The sequence below is a fragment of the Populus alba genome, chromosome 12 (assembly GCF_005239225.2).
Source record: "Populus alba chromosome 12, ASM523922v2, whole genome shotgun sequence".
In the NCBI taxonomy this organism is placed as follows: Eukaryota; Viridiplantae; Streptophyta; class Magnoliopsida; order Malpighiales; family Salicaceae; genus Populus; species Populus alba.
This window is the reverse complement of record NC_133295.1, coordinates 2,428,235-2,447,838: the sequence shown is the minus strand read 5'-3', so window position 1 is coordinate 2,447,838 and position 19,604 is coordinate 2,428,235. Positions and strand designations below refer to the sequence as shown.

Genomic DNA, 19,604 nt, shown 5'->3' with positions numbered 1-19,604 from the left:
TAGCTTTAAAGATGATCTTCACCGTAATCCTCTACACTATCTTCCTCTATTCTTCTTCTCCTTTCTTTTTCTAGTGTCCACAAACATCCAACACTTGTCCATCATTTATCTCATTTATAGATTAAAATATTTTAAAAAATAATTATAACTACATTTCAAAATAAAAATAAACGAAACTCAATTTTTTTAAAAGAAAAGATCATTAGATACACCCAATACATTTATTTTATATCTAATAAAAGTGAGATCCATGAAAAGTCTCATTTTTACACGTAAATGAAGAAAATTAACATTTCACAATTCTTTTTATTTCTAATATTTAAATTATACACTTAAAAACCTCAATCAAAAAGTTGAAGAAATTAAAAAATGGCTATCGTTAAGTACTTCAATGCAGTTTTTTTTATTCACATAAAAATAAGATCCTTGAATAATTATCATGGTGGGTCTATTTTTATGTGAGTATTAGAAGAGGACTTGATAATCTCTCTAGTTTTTGTTAATTATCTCACGTGGAACTTTTTTAAAACAGAAATATAAATACTTGTCCCTCAACGAGTCACTCATTCAACGCATCTAACTAGTGAATTTGAAAAGATTATTAGGATTTTAAATTATAAGATATATTAGAAAATGTCAATCTAGAATAACTAAAATAAACAATAGTAGCATCTACAGGGACTAGAATGTAGTTTGCATAAAATCATCTCAATCCAAGTTCTCCTCTCTTCAAACAAAACCCAAAAATCCCTCAAAAGTTTGAAAACACGACACACATGCGGTTTTGCTCTCCTCTTTAAATTGGCATAAACCTCTATTATTCCACATTTATCCCTAACCAACTCCATACCCACCCTCTGTCCTCCTGGTTCTCTCGTAATTTTCACAAACTCCAATCCCTTTCTCGCACCCCCATCCCGCCGACGATCTGTCGTCCCCGTTACCCACTCAGCGCCTTCATTTACGATAAAAACCTCTCCTGTCCAATTCTAGTTTGGGCTTGTAACTTCTCCACGAGCATTCGAGAGGTCGAAGACTAGGGTTTGGTTTTAGATTCGATAAGAGATTGGTAATCGATGGTTTTGAAACATTAGGGTTTTCCTTTCAATTTCGATTTTCTATTGAGTGTATCAATTTTTCCAGGGTTTCAATTTGAAGTTTTTGGAAAGTCGAGGATTTCATAAGGATGCCGAGAAGCTCTCGACACAAATCGAGCAAGCATAGCCCGAGAGAGTATTCAGATTCGGAGAAAGATTCGAGCTTGAAAGAGAAGAAGGCGGCAAAAGAGGAGAGTGTTAGTAATAATAGCAGTGTTAGGGTTTCGAGCGAGAAGAGGAAGTTAGATTTGAAGGAGAATAAGGAATCTTTAAATGGGGAATATGTAGAGGAATATTCTTCCTCTTCGTCAAAGAGGAGAAAAGAGAGAGCAGAGGAAAGTAATGATAGGTGGAATGGTGGAAAGGAGGAGAGGGGGGAGAAGAAGGGGAAGGAGAAAGGGGGAGAGGAGAAATTGAAGAGTAAGAGGAGGGATGAGAATGTGGAGAAGAAGAGTGAGGGAAGGCATAGGGAGAGTAGTAGAAAGGAGGAGAGGGAAAGGGAGAGGGTAAGGGAGAAGGAGAAGAAAGGAATGGAGGGTAGGAGTGAGGTTGAAGAGTATTCGCGTGAAGGAAAACAAATTACTGAAAAAACTGGTAAGGTAACAATGGATTGGTTTGTAATGGTTGCAATGTGTTCTTTAAATGTGGATGTTTGTGAATTTGTGTGTTGATTTTGTTTGCTGTTTGTTTTACCATTTGAATGCTTTTTTGAATTGTTAGAGGTACGTTTTCTTATCATTGATATTAATTGTTGAAAGAAATTGTCTTTTCAAGTAAATAAGGGAAAATTTAGGGGTTTTTTTGGGCCTTGGAGTGCTCCATTCAATAATTCTTAGCCTCAAGGTTTCGTTTCTTTGTTGAATTTTTTCTCGTGCTTGTTGAATCACCTTTATTTCTTGAGTCTTGTCTGTTGAAGTGTCTTCAATAGGATAAAATGATTTAGATTCTACTAGTTGATGAAGATGATTTCTAATCATCTTCTGGAATTGGTTTATGATATTTTAAATGTATTTAAAAATTAACTCTTATGTACTAAAAAATTAGCAAGGATTTGAGTGACGCTCATGTGATAAAAAAGTGACATGCTCATGTCTTATGTGGATGATTTCTAGTTAATTTATGATAGAAAAAGTTGACAGTGGGAGAAAGTATGTCAGTACTTCGCGTTCAATTCATTGTAACCTTAGATATAGGTGACCATGAATCCATTGAACATTTAGTGGTTGATCTTCAATTCGGTTTTCTGATTTATATTCCAAGTACTTCAGATGTATCTGTCCAATCTGGGTATTTTCTTGTAAATGCTCCATACTTTTATCTGAATTTGAGGCCTATGAGTTATTTGTCTTCAATCCACTCTTGGTGTCCTTATGTAATGCTTGGTAGAACATAATATTGTGTAATTTAATGTTATGGAAGGAAAGATTGGTACTTGTTTCATTCTTCTATTAGATTATCACACTCCATTATGCTCCACCACATATTCATAGCATTTTTAAACATTCTTTTTATTTGAAGTTGTTACCTTGGAGACAAGATAAACAAAGTATTCTGTTTGATTTTCTGGTACTGTACATTAAACAATTACAAGTTCTCATGTTTATTGAATGTAACACTATAAGATTTTGTTGGTTCTTTATGATATTTCTCCGCCTGTTATCAGCATCATCTTATTTTAGTTATTAAGATTTTGGAACCATATGAAATTTTCCTGTATTTTGACATTGTTTCCTGTATAAATCTGTTTGCCAATATAACCTGGCATTGCAATGTCACGGTACTCTTCACATGCGTTTCAAATTGCCTTACAAGTTGTTTTGTTGCAATGACTTTCCTATCCTCTATTCAAAGAGGATGTTTAGATTGGAAATAAAGTAATTTTGGGAGGAGAACATGATAGGGCTATATCTCTTTGCTATTTTGTTGGATATATTATATTAGTGAAGCTGTCATTGCAACCATTTTTATTTTTTATTTTTTTTAATTATGAAGAGAATGTTATTGACAATCTTGCACTGGGTGTTGGATGGTTTTATAATGCAAGGCTTTATCCAGTCACTTATTTTAATATTACTTAGATTGTCTAGATGAGATATATTGCTAGGCAGATGATCAATTCTTACATTATGTTGTCTATGTGTCTACTCTGGGGCTTGCTACCTGTTTCCATTTTTCAAGCTTTCATGGTAGTATATAATTGATTATTTATTTATTTCTAGTCCCCTTTTCCTTTTTACACACAAGCAGCCTTATTGTTTTGCTTTAGCTGGCTGAACACTCCCTGCAGTTGGGATATGATGGTCATGTTTATTTAATCTGCCTTATTTTTTTTATTTTATCTTGGCTCTTCTTTCTGAACATCCAGCTTACCTGTTGATTTATGTCTTGTGGAAGCAAATGATCAATTGCGAAGTCCTAAATCAGAGAACCGGTCTGATAGGCGAATTAGGAGAAAGAAAGATGATTCTGCTGATGGGGATAAGCATCATGATGATATTGGAGACGCCAATGGAAAGCGATTATCCTCAAGGGAAGATGTTAAGGAAGAAAAACCAAAGGATGTGAAGCACAAGGATGATCGATATAGAGACAAGTACCATGAGGTCATGGACAGGGAAAATAGGCATGGAGATGATAAACAGAGAGATGAGCGTGGTGCAAGAGATTATGTTAACAACAGGTCTGAAGAGAAGCACCTAAGGGATGAGAAGGATGCTTCAGAAGCTCGGAAGAAATCTAAGCCACAAGACAGTGATCGTGATCGTGATCATGACCGTGAAAGAGAGCGTGACCATGATCGTAATCGTGATAGGGATCGGGAGCAAGAACATGATCGAGACCGGGATCGTGATTGTGACCAAGATCATGATTGGGATTGGGATCGAAATCGGGACCAAGATAGGGAACGAGACCGTGACAGAGACCATGGCCGTAATCTTGACTATGATGGGTCACATATTGATGATTGTAGTGCCAGATACAAAGATAGCAGGGGAAGGAAAAGATCTCCTGAGGATCGTGATCACTATAATGATGCTAAATCCAAAGGTACAAAGGCACCTTATCCTGATGTGGAAAAGAAATCTTTGAGCAGTGGGAGAGTTGAGTCAGATGACAGGGGAAGATCTCAATCACGTCAAGCCCATCTAGACAATAATGTTGGTAGCAACAGGCGGAGGACTTCCCCGGACACCAGTTCACATGGAGCTGTTGAAGAGCACAGGTAACTGCATATATTTTCTAAATTCGTGGGAAAAAAATGTGAGGATGCTGTATGAATAATCTTTCCAAATTGATATTTTATCATGTGGAAATTGTAAACTTTCAGACATGTGCTTTATTTATGCTTCAAAAGTAGGGTTTATATATGACTACCAGTTCCTGGGTTAAGTCAATGATTTCTTAAGTTTATGAGAACTGCTTCTCTGCTTCACTTGTTACAAATCTGAAGATCCATTTATTGGTGATGGATTGCAGGACTATTATTTCAGCCATATTCATGTCACTAATATATATGAAAGAAATGCAAATGAAACAATATAAGAAATATATTTTGATCTTGCTGTGAAGTCCTAGGGTTCATGCTGTATAGGTGAATGTTTTGTTTTCAGTTGCAGTCATTTGCTTCTCACTTTCAGTAATAGGTAGATTGGTTGTGTATATCAAAGAACCCGTCTCTTTGAATATTATCCTCTTATCATTTTGAGAAACCACATGACTGGGTTGTGTTCTTCGATCTACTGTCATTGTCTTTTCATATGGTATCCCTTGCAGCATTGTTAAGGTTGCATCCTTCTCACAAAACATTTATAAATGTCTTTTCACTGAAGTCTATTCACTGTCTCTTGCATGTACAGTTATACTTGTGGGGCTGATATCATGAACTATCAATATTCTTTCCCGCCCCAGTCCAGAAGGGAATATAATACAAGTAGAAAGGTCAAAACCTGACATATTCAGTTAAAAATTTCTTATTTCAACAGGTTTTAACTATGGGAATTATGTTGTTGTGGTTCAGTGCACAAGTGACCTTGCATTCATCCATTGACCTATTTCTAAAATTAATCTCCTAATTAAATCATTTTTATATGGAACCTGCTTAAATGTTCAAGATGAATTTATATTGCTTTTTAATGCCCTTGGTAGTTTCTTGAGTTGAACTGGAAGATGTTGGTTTTTATTTGTTCTATTATAGGCATTTCAAAGCAGAAGATTTGAAGTACAGGGATGCTGTGACCAAACAGAGGGCGAAAGCAATTTCTTCAAGAGAGGCTGCTGATTTTTCAGCAACACCAGAGAGAGCTTCCAAGCATAGGTCATCAGATAAACCTATTAAAATGGATGATGGCCATGTAGGTGAGTTGTCAATTGAGAGGTCTTCAAGTTCTAGAGCTTCACCCCGGGGCTTGGTTGACAGATCTCCTTCATCAAGCCTTGAGCACAGATACGCAAACAGAACTGGTGTCAGACGGAGTCTTGACATTGAAGAATCAGCGAGGAGGAGAAGTGGTTCCATCAGTGCTAGAAATTTGCCTTCTGCTGAAGACAGACTAGGTCGGGATTTACCGTTGGAGAAGCCTCTAGCAGATGATTCAACTCCAGCTGATTCATCCTTTTATAATAGAACTAATCAGAACAGTTCTTCTTTGATTCCTCCATCCATCTTCAGGGGTGGAGGTGGCAGCCCATCTTTTATGGGTTCACTAGAAGAAGATAGTAGAGGTAACACCCGCTACAAGAGAGGCGGTGATCCCAGTCTGGGAAGAGGCCAAGGAAATGCTTGGAGAGGCACCCCAAACTGGTCTTCGCCAATGCCAAATGGCTACATGCCTTTCCAACATGGACCAGCTCATGGAGGTTTTCAAGCAATGATGCCTCATTTTCCGTCTCCTCCGCTGTTCAGTGCCAGGCCTTCAATGGAAATTAATCACTCTGGGATTCCTTACCATATGCCTGATGCTGACAGGTTCTCTGGTCATTTGCGCCCACTTGGGTGGCATAATATGATGGATGGATCAGGACCTTCTCCCATGCATGGATGGGATGGAAATAATGGTGTGTTTAGGGATGAAACACATGCATTTGGGCAAGAATGGGATCAGAATAGGCATCAGTTGAATGGTCAGGGATGGGAAACTGGCACGGACATGTGGAAAGCACAAAATGGTGATTTGAATATGGACTTGTCAGCAACTTCTGTGAAGGAGGATTTTCCAATGCAGGCACCTCTGGAGAATGTTCTGGCTGGACAAGCAGGTCACCTGTTGCAAAATGAAAACATTCATCAGATGGTCCAAGCAGAAAATGTTGAAACAAAATTAGCTGTTGCTTCAGCAAAAGAACCTTCAAAATTTATGTCTAAAACTACCCGTGAGAAGATGCCTGATCCTTCTAGAACGCAAAGTAGTGATGACAGTTTTCATTTTGCCCGTGCTTATCTTTCTAAGCTGGACATTTCAACAGAACTTGCTAGTCCAGAGTTGTATAGCCAGTGTACAAGTTTGCTAAGCATGGAGCAGAGTGCAAATGCAGATGAAGATATTGTAATGCTTGTAAATTTAAAGGTAGACTCTCCATCCGTCATGCACCCACATATATGTGTATCTGTACCTTATTCTGTTTTTAATGTTCTTTATGCTATTTTGATGTGACAGGATGGTGCAAGAGCAGTACCGAAAAGTTCTGATTCCATTTTCAGTCTTTCACTTCTTCCTGCTGTAAAAGATTCTGTTTTTCAGGTAAATCATTAGGATTATATAGCTAATTCCTTGTGATTAATTCTGTGTTTTGAGGCCCAGGTTCATAATTGTGCTTGTTGATAAATCAGTCATTGACAAAATTTGGGTCATTTGAAGCGGCATGGTGATTGTTATTTTTTTCCCTTTTGGAAATTACTAGGATTTCCTTCTTGGCAAGTGAAAGCGAAGATTGTATAGGCATGTAGTTGATGAGATTTTGCAGCTCGCAATGCCTACTTATCATTTGCAGCTAATTACAATTCCTACATCTCTTTTTTTCCTTTCCAGCCCATGCATAATTTTTGTTCATAGACAGAACTTTCCTTTCAGCTATATGGCATCTTTTACCTGTAGCAACGAGGAAAATGCCTGTTTCAATTGAGATTTGATAACACGGGGGAAAGAAGTGGGATGTAGGGTAATAAACGAAGGACTGGACTATGTATAAAGGCTGATCGTTTGGATTTGGGCTTCACTTCCTCTACTGTGAGAGGGAGACAAATGTTTTTGTTTTGTGATGCTATATTTGCATATAATTGTCACTCCCACCCTGGTTCCAACTTCCAACAGTATTGATTTGGTCTTAACTTTATTTTTCATATTATGCTTCTGAATAGTTTTTAGATTAATTCCGTAGTGTCAATTCTTTCACTCTGACATTCCGTTTCCTTACTCACAGAGAGCCATAGAATACTACAAGAAGCAGAGAGTAGGTTTGAGTGGCTTGCCAATTGTTAATGGTGGAAAAATAGATGCTATTTCAACGTCCAAAGTGAAGGATGAACCTATTATTGATGTGCACAAAGCAGAGGAGCTAGTTTTAAATCAGAATGAAGAAATGCCAGACGTTCCAGTGTTGAGTTTAGATCAGAAGAAAGCTGAAGAGGTTGCAATTGCTGATACCCAAGAGATATCGGAAGAGCTTGTTTCCGATCCTAGCCTGAAGGAACATGCTCATGCTTGCAATTCCTCTCAGGAATTGCCTGATCAAGCTCTCGATCAACAAGATTGTGTGGAAAAGCCCGTAGAAATTTATAGTGGTAATAAGATTGATGAGGTGCCATCTGAGCCAGTCAATTCAGGTGTGGTGGGAAGCCTCCCAGACCCTGATTATGCACCAGAAGCTGCTACCATTTCACCTACTGAAGGTTTAGATGATAATTCTTTGCAATGTGCTGAAGAAGGGCAGGGGTCTGGTGATACAATGTGTGGTCCTTTATTTTTTTCGGATGATTCTCCCAAGGCATCCGGGGCTTTGATGCCCGGGTCAAATGAGTCTGAGTCGGTAATTTTAAGTCGGATACATCATTCACCTGAAAGTACACGTTGAGACAATTTCTCTATGTTCTTTAATGCGTTTTTCGTTATCGTTCGCTTTTCCAATTTTTGTTGCTTCTCTTTTTATCAAGGAAATAAAAGGAAATCTGCTCTTTGGTTTTCCCTGGATAAGGGGTTTGCGTGCCCTTCATATCATCTGCCGCATACTTGCAGCTCCATGCTTTTTTCTTCAAGTACTTCTGGTTTGCCTTCGCAGTGCTTTGACGATCACATGTTTGGCATCCATACTAGGGCCTGCATCAGGTAATTCATCTTTCATGGATACTGATTCCAGAAGGTCGATCTGTTTTACAATCTGATTGCATCTGCACGTTGAACTTGTAATCATTGGAGCCTCCACAGGTTCTTTTCAGCATCTCCACTCATGGATCGGGTGAAAGAAATCTAATTGACCTGGCTGATCTTGTCAAAATGAGCCGATCCATACCAACGAATAAAGAACAGAACACGAAAAACTAATAATCTAAGCTCTTCTCTAGGTTAGTCCCTTGAGCTGGATTTGTTATGAACTAAAGCCCTGCGAGTGATGGTTCATGAAAAAATGTTAAGGATATGTGAAGAGTGGCAGTGAATAATTTTTATTAGCCAACTCGTGTCAACCCCATTATAGGAAAAGCTTTTTCATCTTTACTTTATTCTTATACCTTTCGTTTCCTTTTTGAGGTATATAATTAATGAAGAGCAGACGTAAAAATCAGATTATGGTGCAAAGCTTTCTGATTAACAAACTCAGTTAATCATATAATTGATTAGCTTTTAATTATAAGAAATTGTGTCAGTAAATTTACACAATGCCTGAACTAAAACGGCAGGCAAACCTATAACTTTTATTAAAGCTCAGAGTATGTCAACAACAAAAAACAAAAAATTAAATTTTTCCTTTTGCATAAAAAAAAAATTACAAATTCAGTATGACTGTACGCCGGCATGGGATTGGGTTAGTGCTCCTTGCGGAGTAACAATGGCTGATGTGTTTGTATCCTAATTCATGTACTTCCTGCAATTTGGAGCTTTACACAAACACGGAACTTTGAATTCATCAGGCTCGTTAGGATCAAACAAATAATCATACCTGCCACATACAATAACAAATACTGAGCAATTGAACAGTTTAAAATTTATGAGCTCCAACAGGGAGAGAGAGAGAGAGAGAGACGTTAGCTCGTCACCGGCAGATACATTTGTCTTGGCAATGAGGACAATACGACTTTCATTATCACCCACACTCATGATCCTTGCATAGCAATTGGGCATGCACTGGAACAGATGCAAGTAAATTACATCATGATAAGGAAGAGTGAAGGTCCCCAAACTTGGGACACAGAAGAGATGAAATATATTTATGTTGAGAAATTAGAAATGTTTTATGTGAAATCAATCACAAACTGGAGTTTCCCAACTCACAACATAGAGAAAGAAGTTATTTTTCAATGAAATTTGTGGACCTTTTACTATAGTATTTCACAATATCTAATCATTTACACCAATGGAAGAATGTTCTTGATGATTCACATATACATTGAAGAAATGAACTACGTGAATATTAAAGGACAGAATGCAGAAAAAGAGTGACTCACAGAATGGTTTATTAAGCGTGCTATGTTTCCTTTATCAGTGGCATCTACCACTACCTCTTCACTTATCTTGAAAAGCTGCAACAGAAAATCAGTCCAAAGTTTAACTCTAAAAAATGTAGAGGGAAAAAGAGGCAAAAAACTGCGTTAGCAATATTCCAAGGAACTAAAGCGGGAAGGGGTGGAAAGCAAGTTCAACTTAGAAGACCGCTTTCAATATATTGAAAACTAGTATGATCTTAAACAGATTCTAGGGTTTCTCTGACAACCACACAGCTTCCATCATCCTTCACTTAGGATGAAGTGTAAAGGAAGAAAATAACTCACATAGCAGTCTTTGCCTTCTAATCGGTAGCGTGCCTCCCTAAGATCTGCAATACTGCCTCTCACTTGTTCACCACGATACTCAAGAACCTGGAGACAATCATGTACCGGTGATGGATTGTATTTCAGTTTTGATGATTATACAGACATGCAATTCATATGTGAAAACTTCAGAGTTGCATTTCATAAAACGTATCCAATTATCAAGGTTTTCTCATTCATGACAATTATTCATACCATTTCTCCTTCTTGAATGTTTCTTCGTGCAAAGAGGCCCCATCCATGTATTCCAGACCTCCCGAAGCAAACTCGGTCATTTTCAGTTTTCTGAGATTATATGCACACCCAATAGATGGTTAGAAGGCAATCTAGAAAGTAAATATATTAACAGAAAGATGGAGACTTGCCTGTAAGTAGTAAAGCCTTTCTCTGAAAGAAGAAAAACTTTTAGGCTCCTCTACCACCTGTTGAAGAATAAACCAAGCACATCACTACAAGCTTTGTCTCTCATTTTCCATGTCAAAAAAGATGAGAAGGCAACAAATCTTATATAATACTGAAAGCTAGGAAAAAGAAACTTTACCCTGAATGCATTCAAACTTTGTATCTCTCCCAAAGGATGATGACAAGGTCTTGTCAATCGATGGGAAATGGCTTCTTCTTCTATTCGCTAGCAAATAAAAAAAAACAATAAAAAATAAAGTGAGGATAGATTTGATCTCAAGACCTAAGAACATTTATTGTAGCAATCATTTGGAAAATTCAAAAAAAAAAAAAAGCTTTGTTAATTCATGTAGCATCTGTATATGAGGTATATCAATTCTGTTACTATTTGAAGGACAAACCATAACAAATGTAAATTCGTTGTATAATATGGATCATTACATAGAGCTTGTGAACGAACAGCCCACAACTTATCAGAATAGAGCTTAATTCACATTTTTGTTTGAAAATCTAAACTCTAGACCAGCTGTTGGTGTTGAAAAAAAACTCAAATCCATTACAAAAAAAGAGAAGCCTACAAGTTATGGCATATTATTTGCTAACCTGCAACTCATGACTATACCAACACATAGAGCCCCAGAATATATTTCAAGCACAAATTTGATATTGAACAATTCGACCAAGTAACAATACCACAGTAGGTTTCCATAATTACATTATCATTTGTTCACTCTTTTTAACACCAATCAAGCACTTTGTTAAGCATATGGACAAAGAAACGAATCTAGCTAATTATCTCTGCTCTAGTTGTTGAACTTATGATTTTTCTCATGTCATGGATTTTTTTTGTGCTTTATTCGTTGTATGATCCCCTTCATAAAAAAATGAATAAACGTGCCTGCTTCTAGGAAGTATGGGCAAAAGAGCCATATGATATGGAGCCTCCAAACTCACGAGATAGGATTAATCACTTATCAGCCCACCAAACAACCCTTAGAATCTGATGGACAATTATCCCCAACCCCACGTCCCTCCAAAAGTACCCAGGATATATACTATAGCTGCACCAGCTACAATTTGGGCAACCGAACTAACCTTCTTGTGTTTAATAAATGCATCAACAATCCTTATGAAAAAAAGAAGGGAAGGAACGAAGATATATCCACACATAATAGAAGTGATAGGTAGTGAAACTCTTGTTCAGGTACCTTCTTGTTGTTGTTCACTCTTTTGAAGACCCGACACCTTGCAGCAGAGAGTGACTCAGATTCAGTAGCTTCTTCGGTTGGCACCTCTTCAAGTTTTGTTCTATTAGATGAAATTAACCTCGTACCAGCCCTTTTCTTATTTTGAACAAGGTTTTTGGCAGAAAACACTCCTAGAGGAGTCTGTATAATCAAAACTGTGTCCAGATTTGGAGCCCTGCACCATGTAAGAAAGCACAAAGTTATTAGAATATGTTTCTTGACAAATATGAAGGTCAACAGAGGCTTTAATGTGCAAATTAACTCTGAAAATAGAATTATTGGAAGGGGAATGCTGTTGGTTTAATCATAAAATATAAGGACTCTGCACCTGTGATATGCACAATATGAAATCATTTTTGTTGTCTGTCTCCCATTTTTCTCCAAGCAGTGCAACTGCGATTTAGAAAGAGTTAATTTAAGAACAAGAGGCTTGACCAGAGAGAGAGAGAGAGAGATAAAACAACCCTTCCAATTGAAAAGCTCAATAACTCAAAGTAAACTGTGAACGATTTTTTCCAGATGAAAAATAGTGTACTGTTTTTTTCTTTTTACATGCCTAAGGTAAAACAGGTATATGCAGCAAGTACTTCTAGCCAGACAGTAAGGGAGCAAGAGCAACTCACCTCCATGCGATACCCTGCCCTTGAAGCACACATTGCATGGTAATAAGTGGAACACTTGCAACATTGAGTACACGAGCCATGAATTTGTTTACAAATAACACAAATCTGGAGTTCCAAAAAAGCACATTCCAGTTTCATCAGCTATGTTTTCAGATGCACAAAAGAGCTCACAATTCACGATTCAATATAGTCATTGATTAAAATGAGGAATGAGAAAAATAAAGCAGGCACAAAGCGCAAGCAAAAAAAAATTGCCAAAAATATTGAATGCAGAAAGACCATCTTCAACTATTCACTGCATAGTTGCATAAAGTTGGATAATGCGCTATGTTTTCACAGGCACAAAGCGCAAGCAAAAAAAAATTGCCAAAAATATTGAATGCAGAAAGACCATCTTCAACTATTCACTGCATAGTTGCATAAAGTTGGATAATGCTTCAAAGCCACCAGTCCTCATATGATGCTAATTAAACTTCTAACATGGATTCCTAGGTCAAGTATGAAATGCATGAGGTTCTTACAAGTTAAACTTGAGTAGCTCTAATTCAGTGATTATCAGAACGAATATTCTACCTTTACAAAAGAATTTGATGGGATGCTTAAAATCCCAAGAGCAGGTTCCATCTTTTCATCACTTGCAAATGAGACTTCAGGTCGAAACCATGCACATGTAACATGAACCCATAATGTCTCAACATCAGTTGGCTTTAGAGCACCACCTAAGAAAAATTGAGAAAACAGACATAAGATCAAAGAAATAAAATCACAACCTACAATCAAAAGCAACTGAAGAAATTCTCATATGAGTTTAATAAAACTATCAGTACATAGTAATTTTTTTTTTGGAAAAATAGCACACAAAGAACTCGCTTTAAACCACTTTATGTAGAAGCAAGCTATGATCAAATAATGAAAAGCAACCTCTATTTGTAACTGGCCCAAACCCAAGATGAAAAGAGAGTTTCCCTGCAGCTGGCCAAAAAACAAACCTTTAACAGGACAAAGGCAACACTCCCTCTTAATGTCTGGTGTTTCACATGCTTTGCAAACCCATGAAGTAAAATCCTGCACGTTTCTTGCTCCATAACATTCTTGATGAACAGCTATCTGACATCTGACAGATGCATAAATAATGACATTAAATATTAGAATGAAATCTCCAGCCAACAAAAAATGCCTTGCTCTAATTAGCACATATATAAGCAGGACATTGTTTTCTTTTCTTTCGGGATCAAATTTATTAAGTCATCATGTAATGTAAATGAAAGCAGATAATTGTAGCAAGAGCGAATTCCTAATGAGTCATAGTATTTAAATTATTCAAATGACTCCACAATCTTCTTTCCTGACTAAGATAGCTTTGTTGCTCTAGAATTAGATAAAGATTTCTCAAAGTGTAAGGAACGTGTCTAAAATACAGTTCAAAGTTGCCTGGTGTCTTTAGCACCAAACATTTCCACTGACACATAGTATTCTGTGCATGCTAACTAGAATCCCAGTTGAAATTGTCTCAGTACCTGTTACAGATAATAATCTTGTTGTAGTCCCAATCTTCTACCCATCTACATACAGCACAACGTTCTGTTGTCCACTTCGCATAAACAGGCTCATATCTCTCTGTCACGAAAATGATAATAAAACATCCTTGAACAGTGAGAAATTCACAGAGCAGCTCAAGATAACATACTGATCAGGTTGCAATAGCAACATACCTTGCAAGAAAGCAAGCAACTTCTGCTTTCGCTCTTTAATCAAAGGTCGCTTGGGTGGTTTAGTAGAAACAGCACGTGCATGATAATCTGCTATCTGCATCATCTGCAAAGTCCAAGAGCATATTGGAGATACATACAAATCAATATCGAAAGTATATAAGGAGAAAAGAAGAAGGTATTGAAAAGCAGCTCTAATGTTCAATTGAAGATGATTGTAAGAAACCATTGTTTCATGATTATTCTTTCTAAATGCAAGTAATATACTTTTAGAAGCACAGTAGCATGTAACCATCTAGAGACGCAAACCTACCCGTAAAAGAAAGAAGAAATATTCAAAAAGAAAGAAGCTCAAAAGATTCTGTACAAACCCATTGTTCTAGCGGTAGCATGGAATCTTTCACCCGAATACTGGTCCTCCAATTCTTAATTTTGGAGCCTGTGTGTCGTTCCCATTCACTAAGGGCTTGCTTTTCTGAACCACAGAACTCACATTTGCAAACAACCCTAAAGCAGGAAAAAAAAAAGAGAATTGTATCCATAAATAAACTTGAAAAAAAAGGCTTAGAAGCCAACAAGAAATTTTTCAAGAAATGCTCGAAATTCATGCACTTATGAAGCTGCATTCCTGCTTACATGTGCAGACTAGGGAAATATATGCCTTCCACTCCTGAGCAGATAACAGTAACCTTATTAGGTAGTGCTGGTTGACCATTACTTCGGTTTGATCTGTGCCAAAGGCTCTAAGATATTAGATATAATCCCTTCAAATAACTTGTGATAGAAAATTCAATATCCCGTTAAATAACTTGTGAATAGAAAATTCAATAATCTTCTGTTTGTTAACAAAAATAAAAATAAAAAGGAACCTACTTGCATTTCAGCTGTGATTTTTCTGAATCTGACAATTCAAAATTAAATTTTGCTTTGCATGCAGGGCAGTAGTAATCTGTGCCCCCCAGATCCTTCAACCAAGAATAGATGGATCAGGAAAGTAAGAAACTTCCATCCATGCTCTCATTATGCAGGTAGAACATAAAGTAATGCAACATTGGCAAGTATGGACAAACCTTGAAACGATTGCTGGAAATCTTGTCACACTCTGCATGGACCCAAACTTTACAACCATCACAACGCACCTGATTCAGATAGGAGGCCAGAAGACCAATTTGATAAGAAATAAACATTACAATTGAGCAGAAAAAATAACAACTACAATGTAGGCTGCCTTACCCAGCTCCCACTATCTGAATGATTCCAAACCTTCTTGCATATACCACAAAAATGTTTTGATTTGGTTAGCTGCAATACCAATTATGCAGATGTGAAAAATAAATATAACCATTAAATAAATGAATTAGACTATGTAGACGACTTGTCGCATAAAACACTGAGGACAAGACAGGTGGTACCAACCCTTGCACATGTTTTACATAAGAGCTGGCCTCCAGGGGTTGTGCCCTTTATTTTCTTTGCAGGTTTTAAAGGAAGGCTTGTGCCACAGCCTTCACAGAGGCACATGTCATTATTCTTCCAAATCATGTCCTGAATCAGAGAAACCAAATTTGACAAGATTCAAAGAATGAAAGGACAAATAAGCACTTCCTATTTCTTCTTTTGAAAACAATAGAAAACTTCATTTAAATAAGAGCCTGAAGAAAACTGAGACTAAGCCAAAATTAGAATCAGGAAATTTAGTTCGGTGTTTCAGGTTCTTTCACAGGAAGAGAACTACAGTGAAAAGAAAAGTATTACCCATTACAATTGAGTAAGCTTCCCCACTCTACTCCCAATCAAAAAGTAGTACAGGACATAAACATTTGAGCACATTTTGGTTTATTCTTCTTGAAAAATGGTAATCACAAAATCTTTCCATGAAAAATGGAGGGCAAGAAACTGTACTATTATACCACGTTAGGTATTTCTGTTCCTATGTGAAAAAGAGACAACAGAAACCAAGAATGTTTGAACTTTAGGAACAGTATTCCAAGTTTCCTGAACTTGTCGAACTGTTTTCATGTTTCTACAACTCTAAGAACTAATAGGACGATTATAGCTTAGAAAGCCAAACAGCTCTGCTGCTGAAAGCTGGGAACCGGGGACCATTTCCAGATTCCAGATCAACACCCCCCTAAAATCCTGTCAGATGTGATTAACACCAGAACATCATTCTGAGCAATCAAAAAAAGCGAGCCTGTTTTCTATTCTTTTTACTTACATTTTGATAAAAAAAAAAAAAAAAAAAAAAAAAAACAAAACGAGCCTGCATTTACATGATAACACATCCAAATCCCAACACAAACCTACTATTGACAGCCAAATTATTAAGAGATTCAACCCCCATAACCACATAATTCATAGATTTTCTCAGCCCACTAACTTGGTAAATCTCGAGGTATTGTACCAGGTGCCAAAAATCAAAATTCCATTTACACCTAGGAGTTTAATACTTTAAAGCCTAAGCACAGGACTAGAAAGAACAAAAATAACAGAGAAGAGATCTTCAAAGAAAAACTACTCAAGGACTACATGAAACTTGCCTGGTTTGGAGAATGAAAGTCCAGATCCTGGTTTGAGCCAGTAGCCTCCTGAAGCCACCTATAAACAGATTCATCAAAAATTGGATTCCCAGCTGCTGTGTTTATATCCTGCATCAACTTCTCAGTGAACCCCTGTTCGGCGAGAAATGCCTCCTCAACCGCCATCTGGAAATCACCAGGCTTGCAGTCATCCAATTCAGACTGTTCCTGGAACCTATGCCAAGAAAAAAACTCACTCAAACAGAAATTTCAAATCCCAAGTTAACAACCTATACTACAACAAAAACAATGACAATTAGCACACCTGTCAACAAAATCCAAAAATGGAAAGATCATCCCTCTTTGAACCCAAGCATAGTCCTGCTAATAATCATTCAACTTTACCATAATTAGCAATCACATCACATCCAACCAAAAACTAACAACACAAAAGCTCCATATATCCAAAGTAACCCCTCTTTACATAGCAAGTAATTCATAAATTTAAAATCCACACATACCCTCTGATCCACATCATTCCCGGAGCAACCAAAAAACATCACACAGGCTGCATCGGCAATACAAGACCTCAAAACCAACTCGGGTGCTTGTGTCATTGGATCAATAACAATAGCGGGCCAAAATGGATATTTCATTCCCGACTTTGCCCACACCAAATCACCTGAATAAAAATCTTCCGGCCCAAACAATCCATCCTCTTTCCTTTCGCCACTACTCAAATCCAAAACCCCACCAGACTCATTATCATCCACCACCACCACCAAATTCTCATGCACTGTAGTAAGCGTACTTCGCGAACCACTCGAATAATACTTCTTCGTATCAAAACCACCCTTAAACCTCATCTCCTCCTCCACCTCCTCCTCACACGTATCCACATACTTGCCACCACAATGCCTGCTTTGTTTCTTCACATTACTACCCATTCTACGCAATCCCAAACCCGTTCTCTCTTTCTCTTTAACCTTTCTATTACTCTTAAACTGAACATCATAATCAACATCATCGTCATCATCATCAACGACATAGTCATCGTCATCTTTATCATTATCATTTTCATTATCATTATCATTATCATCAACGCTATAATCACGCGAACTAGTCTTACTTTCTTTTCTCCAATTATCAATAATTGAATCATTAAACCTTGAAGGCAATACCTGAACTCTCCCTCTCGACGTCCGCACTAGCGGTGGCCGTGAAACCTCCACCGTCCGATTACCATTATCATTACCAATAGTATTATTACTGCTACCGCCATTACCATTAGCTGCTCTCTTCGTCATTGAATCTCGACCGTTGGATTCAGGCGGGGAGCAAGATACTTCCGTGCACAAAGAAGCAGCGAATCCCCTCGACGACTTCAAACTCACCGGAATCACACCAGCGGCGACCTCACGGAGCAGATTGAGAGGGTAATAACCACCAGTAACGCCACAATTGCTGTGATGGTTATTGCTCGTAAGCTTACGTTTCTTCCTACGAGTTGAAGCCGAGTTGTCCTCCTCCTCGCAAGCTGCGTTGTCGCCGATTCTGTTGCACCTTCTTAAACTCGGCATTTGAGATTTCAAGTTCCTCTTAATTATCATCTTCACTAAATCAAAATCAAAATCAAAATTGATTTCAATTTGACCGAAATTAAGCGCCAGAAACCCTAATTCTGGGGCTAGAATCAGGCAAAAAGGGATTGAAACGACGCCGCATGGATGCAAAGCAAGTGCAAGAGCGGGTCAATTCTGTCAGAAAAGATAGAAGAAGATGATGAACAGAGATCTGAAATCTCTAGAGAGAAGTTTCTCTCTTGGTTTGGTTGGGTTGCTGCAGTTTTCTCTCTCTTTCTCTCTCTAAAGCGCTGCAGAGATAGGAGTGTATTAGGAAAAGAAAAGGATATTATATTTAAAAATAAAAAAAAATAAAAATATGTATAATTAAAAAATAAATAATGCAAGGAAGGATGGAGGAAAAGCTGAGGGAAATCGGAGGGAAATTGGTTATTTAGAGAGAGAGAAAGGGTGCGCTGGCTGGCTACTTATCGAGCTTAACTTGTGTGGGTGTGGATGGGCTGTTGGGTGCGTGAGAGAGAATAATGGGGTTTTCGTCGTGGTGGTGGTGGAGGGTGCAATGGGCTCACTCACGTGTTTTTTTTTTTTAAATAAAAATCTGAGTAAAAACTTTATTCCATCTTCTTCTAATCCTCCTTCTCTATGGAATTGAGAAGAATGCTTTGTTGCTTAGCAATGGTGGTTGCTGCTGTGTGCTGGTAAAGATGGGAATATGATTTTTTTTAACGTTGTAGATGTAGATAGTTCCAAGAATGTGGGAACTCAATTTAATAACATCTTGATTGAATTTAAGAACAAGGTTTGATTTATTGAGGAGATTTAAATAGTAAAGGAAATTCAACAAATTTTCCACTTTATTTGTGATGGGATTTTTCGGGACAAAAGTTGGATTGGAGTAAGTTTCGATAATGGCACGATTGGGGAGTTTCTGCAACTCAGGGAGGAGAGGTTTTTGAGTGAAGATGGCAGCCTTGGGAATGTGTGGCACCGTTTTCGGTGTTGATGGGGAGAGGGAGGGGAGGAGGGGTGGTGTTGGCGATGGTTTTCATGGTGTTTCTCTGGTACAATTGGCTCGTCGTGTGGACTGGACTAGCATGGATTTGAATTTTATTGCTAGGTGTTGTAGTAACAATGGCATGGCAAACATGAATTTTCCCACCATTTCTTGGAGGGTATTTTGGGTAGTTTGTTTGTCTATTAATGGGCTGCCTGGACATTTTAATTGCAAAAACACTGTTTATTAACTCAATTATATTTTTAATTACTTCGTTGCTGCTCAAGCAATTTATGATTTTGATACGAAGTTCAGACCATTTAGGGTTTCCGTGGTGAAGGTTAGGATGTGTGCTAGGGCATAAAATTTATTACATGGCTGTAACTCCATGTCCCTGCTTGTTTCTGGGGCATC

At 37.7% G+C, this 19,604-nt stretch overlaps 2 protein-coding genes across 3 annotated transcripts; one reads left to right on the top strand and one right to left on the bottom strand.

The window, feature by feature from the left end:
- The first annotated feature begins 743 nt into the window (after positions 1-743).
- On the top strand, positions 744-8,284 carry LOC118033635 (uncharacterized). The gene is made up of 6 exons (XM_035038695.2): positions 744-1,069; positions 1,144-1,691; positions 3,492-4,320; positions 5,293-6,661; positions 6,752-6,835; positions 7,515-8,284. Exons 2-6 carry the CDS (start codon positions 1,187-1,189, stop codon positions 8,163-8,165), a joined length of 3,438 nt encoding a protein of 1,145 aa, XP_034894586.1. The 5' UTR covers positions 744-1,069; positions 1,144-1,186; the 3' UTR covers positions 8,166-8,284.
- A 672-nt stretch (positions 8,285-8,956) lies between these two features.
- LOC118033645 (histone-lysine N-methyltransferase ATX4) lies at positions 8,957-18,860 on the bottom strand. Of its 2 annotated transcripts, none has more exons than XM_035038701.2 (23): positions 17,135-18,860; positions 16,939-16,997; positions 16,635-16,848; positions 15,511-15,639; positions 15,328-15,396; positions 15,165-15,233; positions 14,968-15,059; positions 14,731-14,823; positions 14,466-14,601; positions 14,098-14,200; positions 13,903-14,002; positions 13,375-13,499; positions 12,959-13,104; positions 12,386-12,490; positions 12,091-12,155; positions 11,724-11,937; positions 10,655-10,741; positions 10,479-10,535; positions 10,309-10,398; positions 10,075-10,161; positions 9,751-9,825; positions 9,330-9,430; positions 8,957-9,245 (listed from the first exon to the last, which is right to left on the bottom strand). In XM_035038701.2, exons 1-23 carry the CDS (start codon positions 18,221-18,223, stop codon positions 9,155-9,157), a joined length of 3,396 nt encoding a protein of 1,131 aa, XP_034894592.1. In that variant the 5' UTR covers positions 18,224-18,860; the 3' UTR covers positions 8,957-9,154. The 2 variants fall into 2 exon arrangements, with proteins under 2 accessions (XP_034894592.1, XP_034894603.1); XM_035038712.2 differs by having other exon boundaries at positions 16,939-16,994; positions 17,135-18,859.
- Positions 18,861-19,604: the final 744 nt, after the last annotated feature.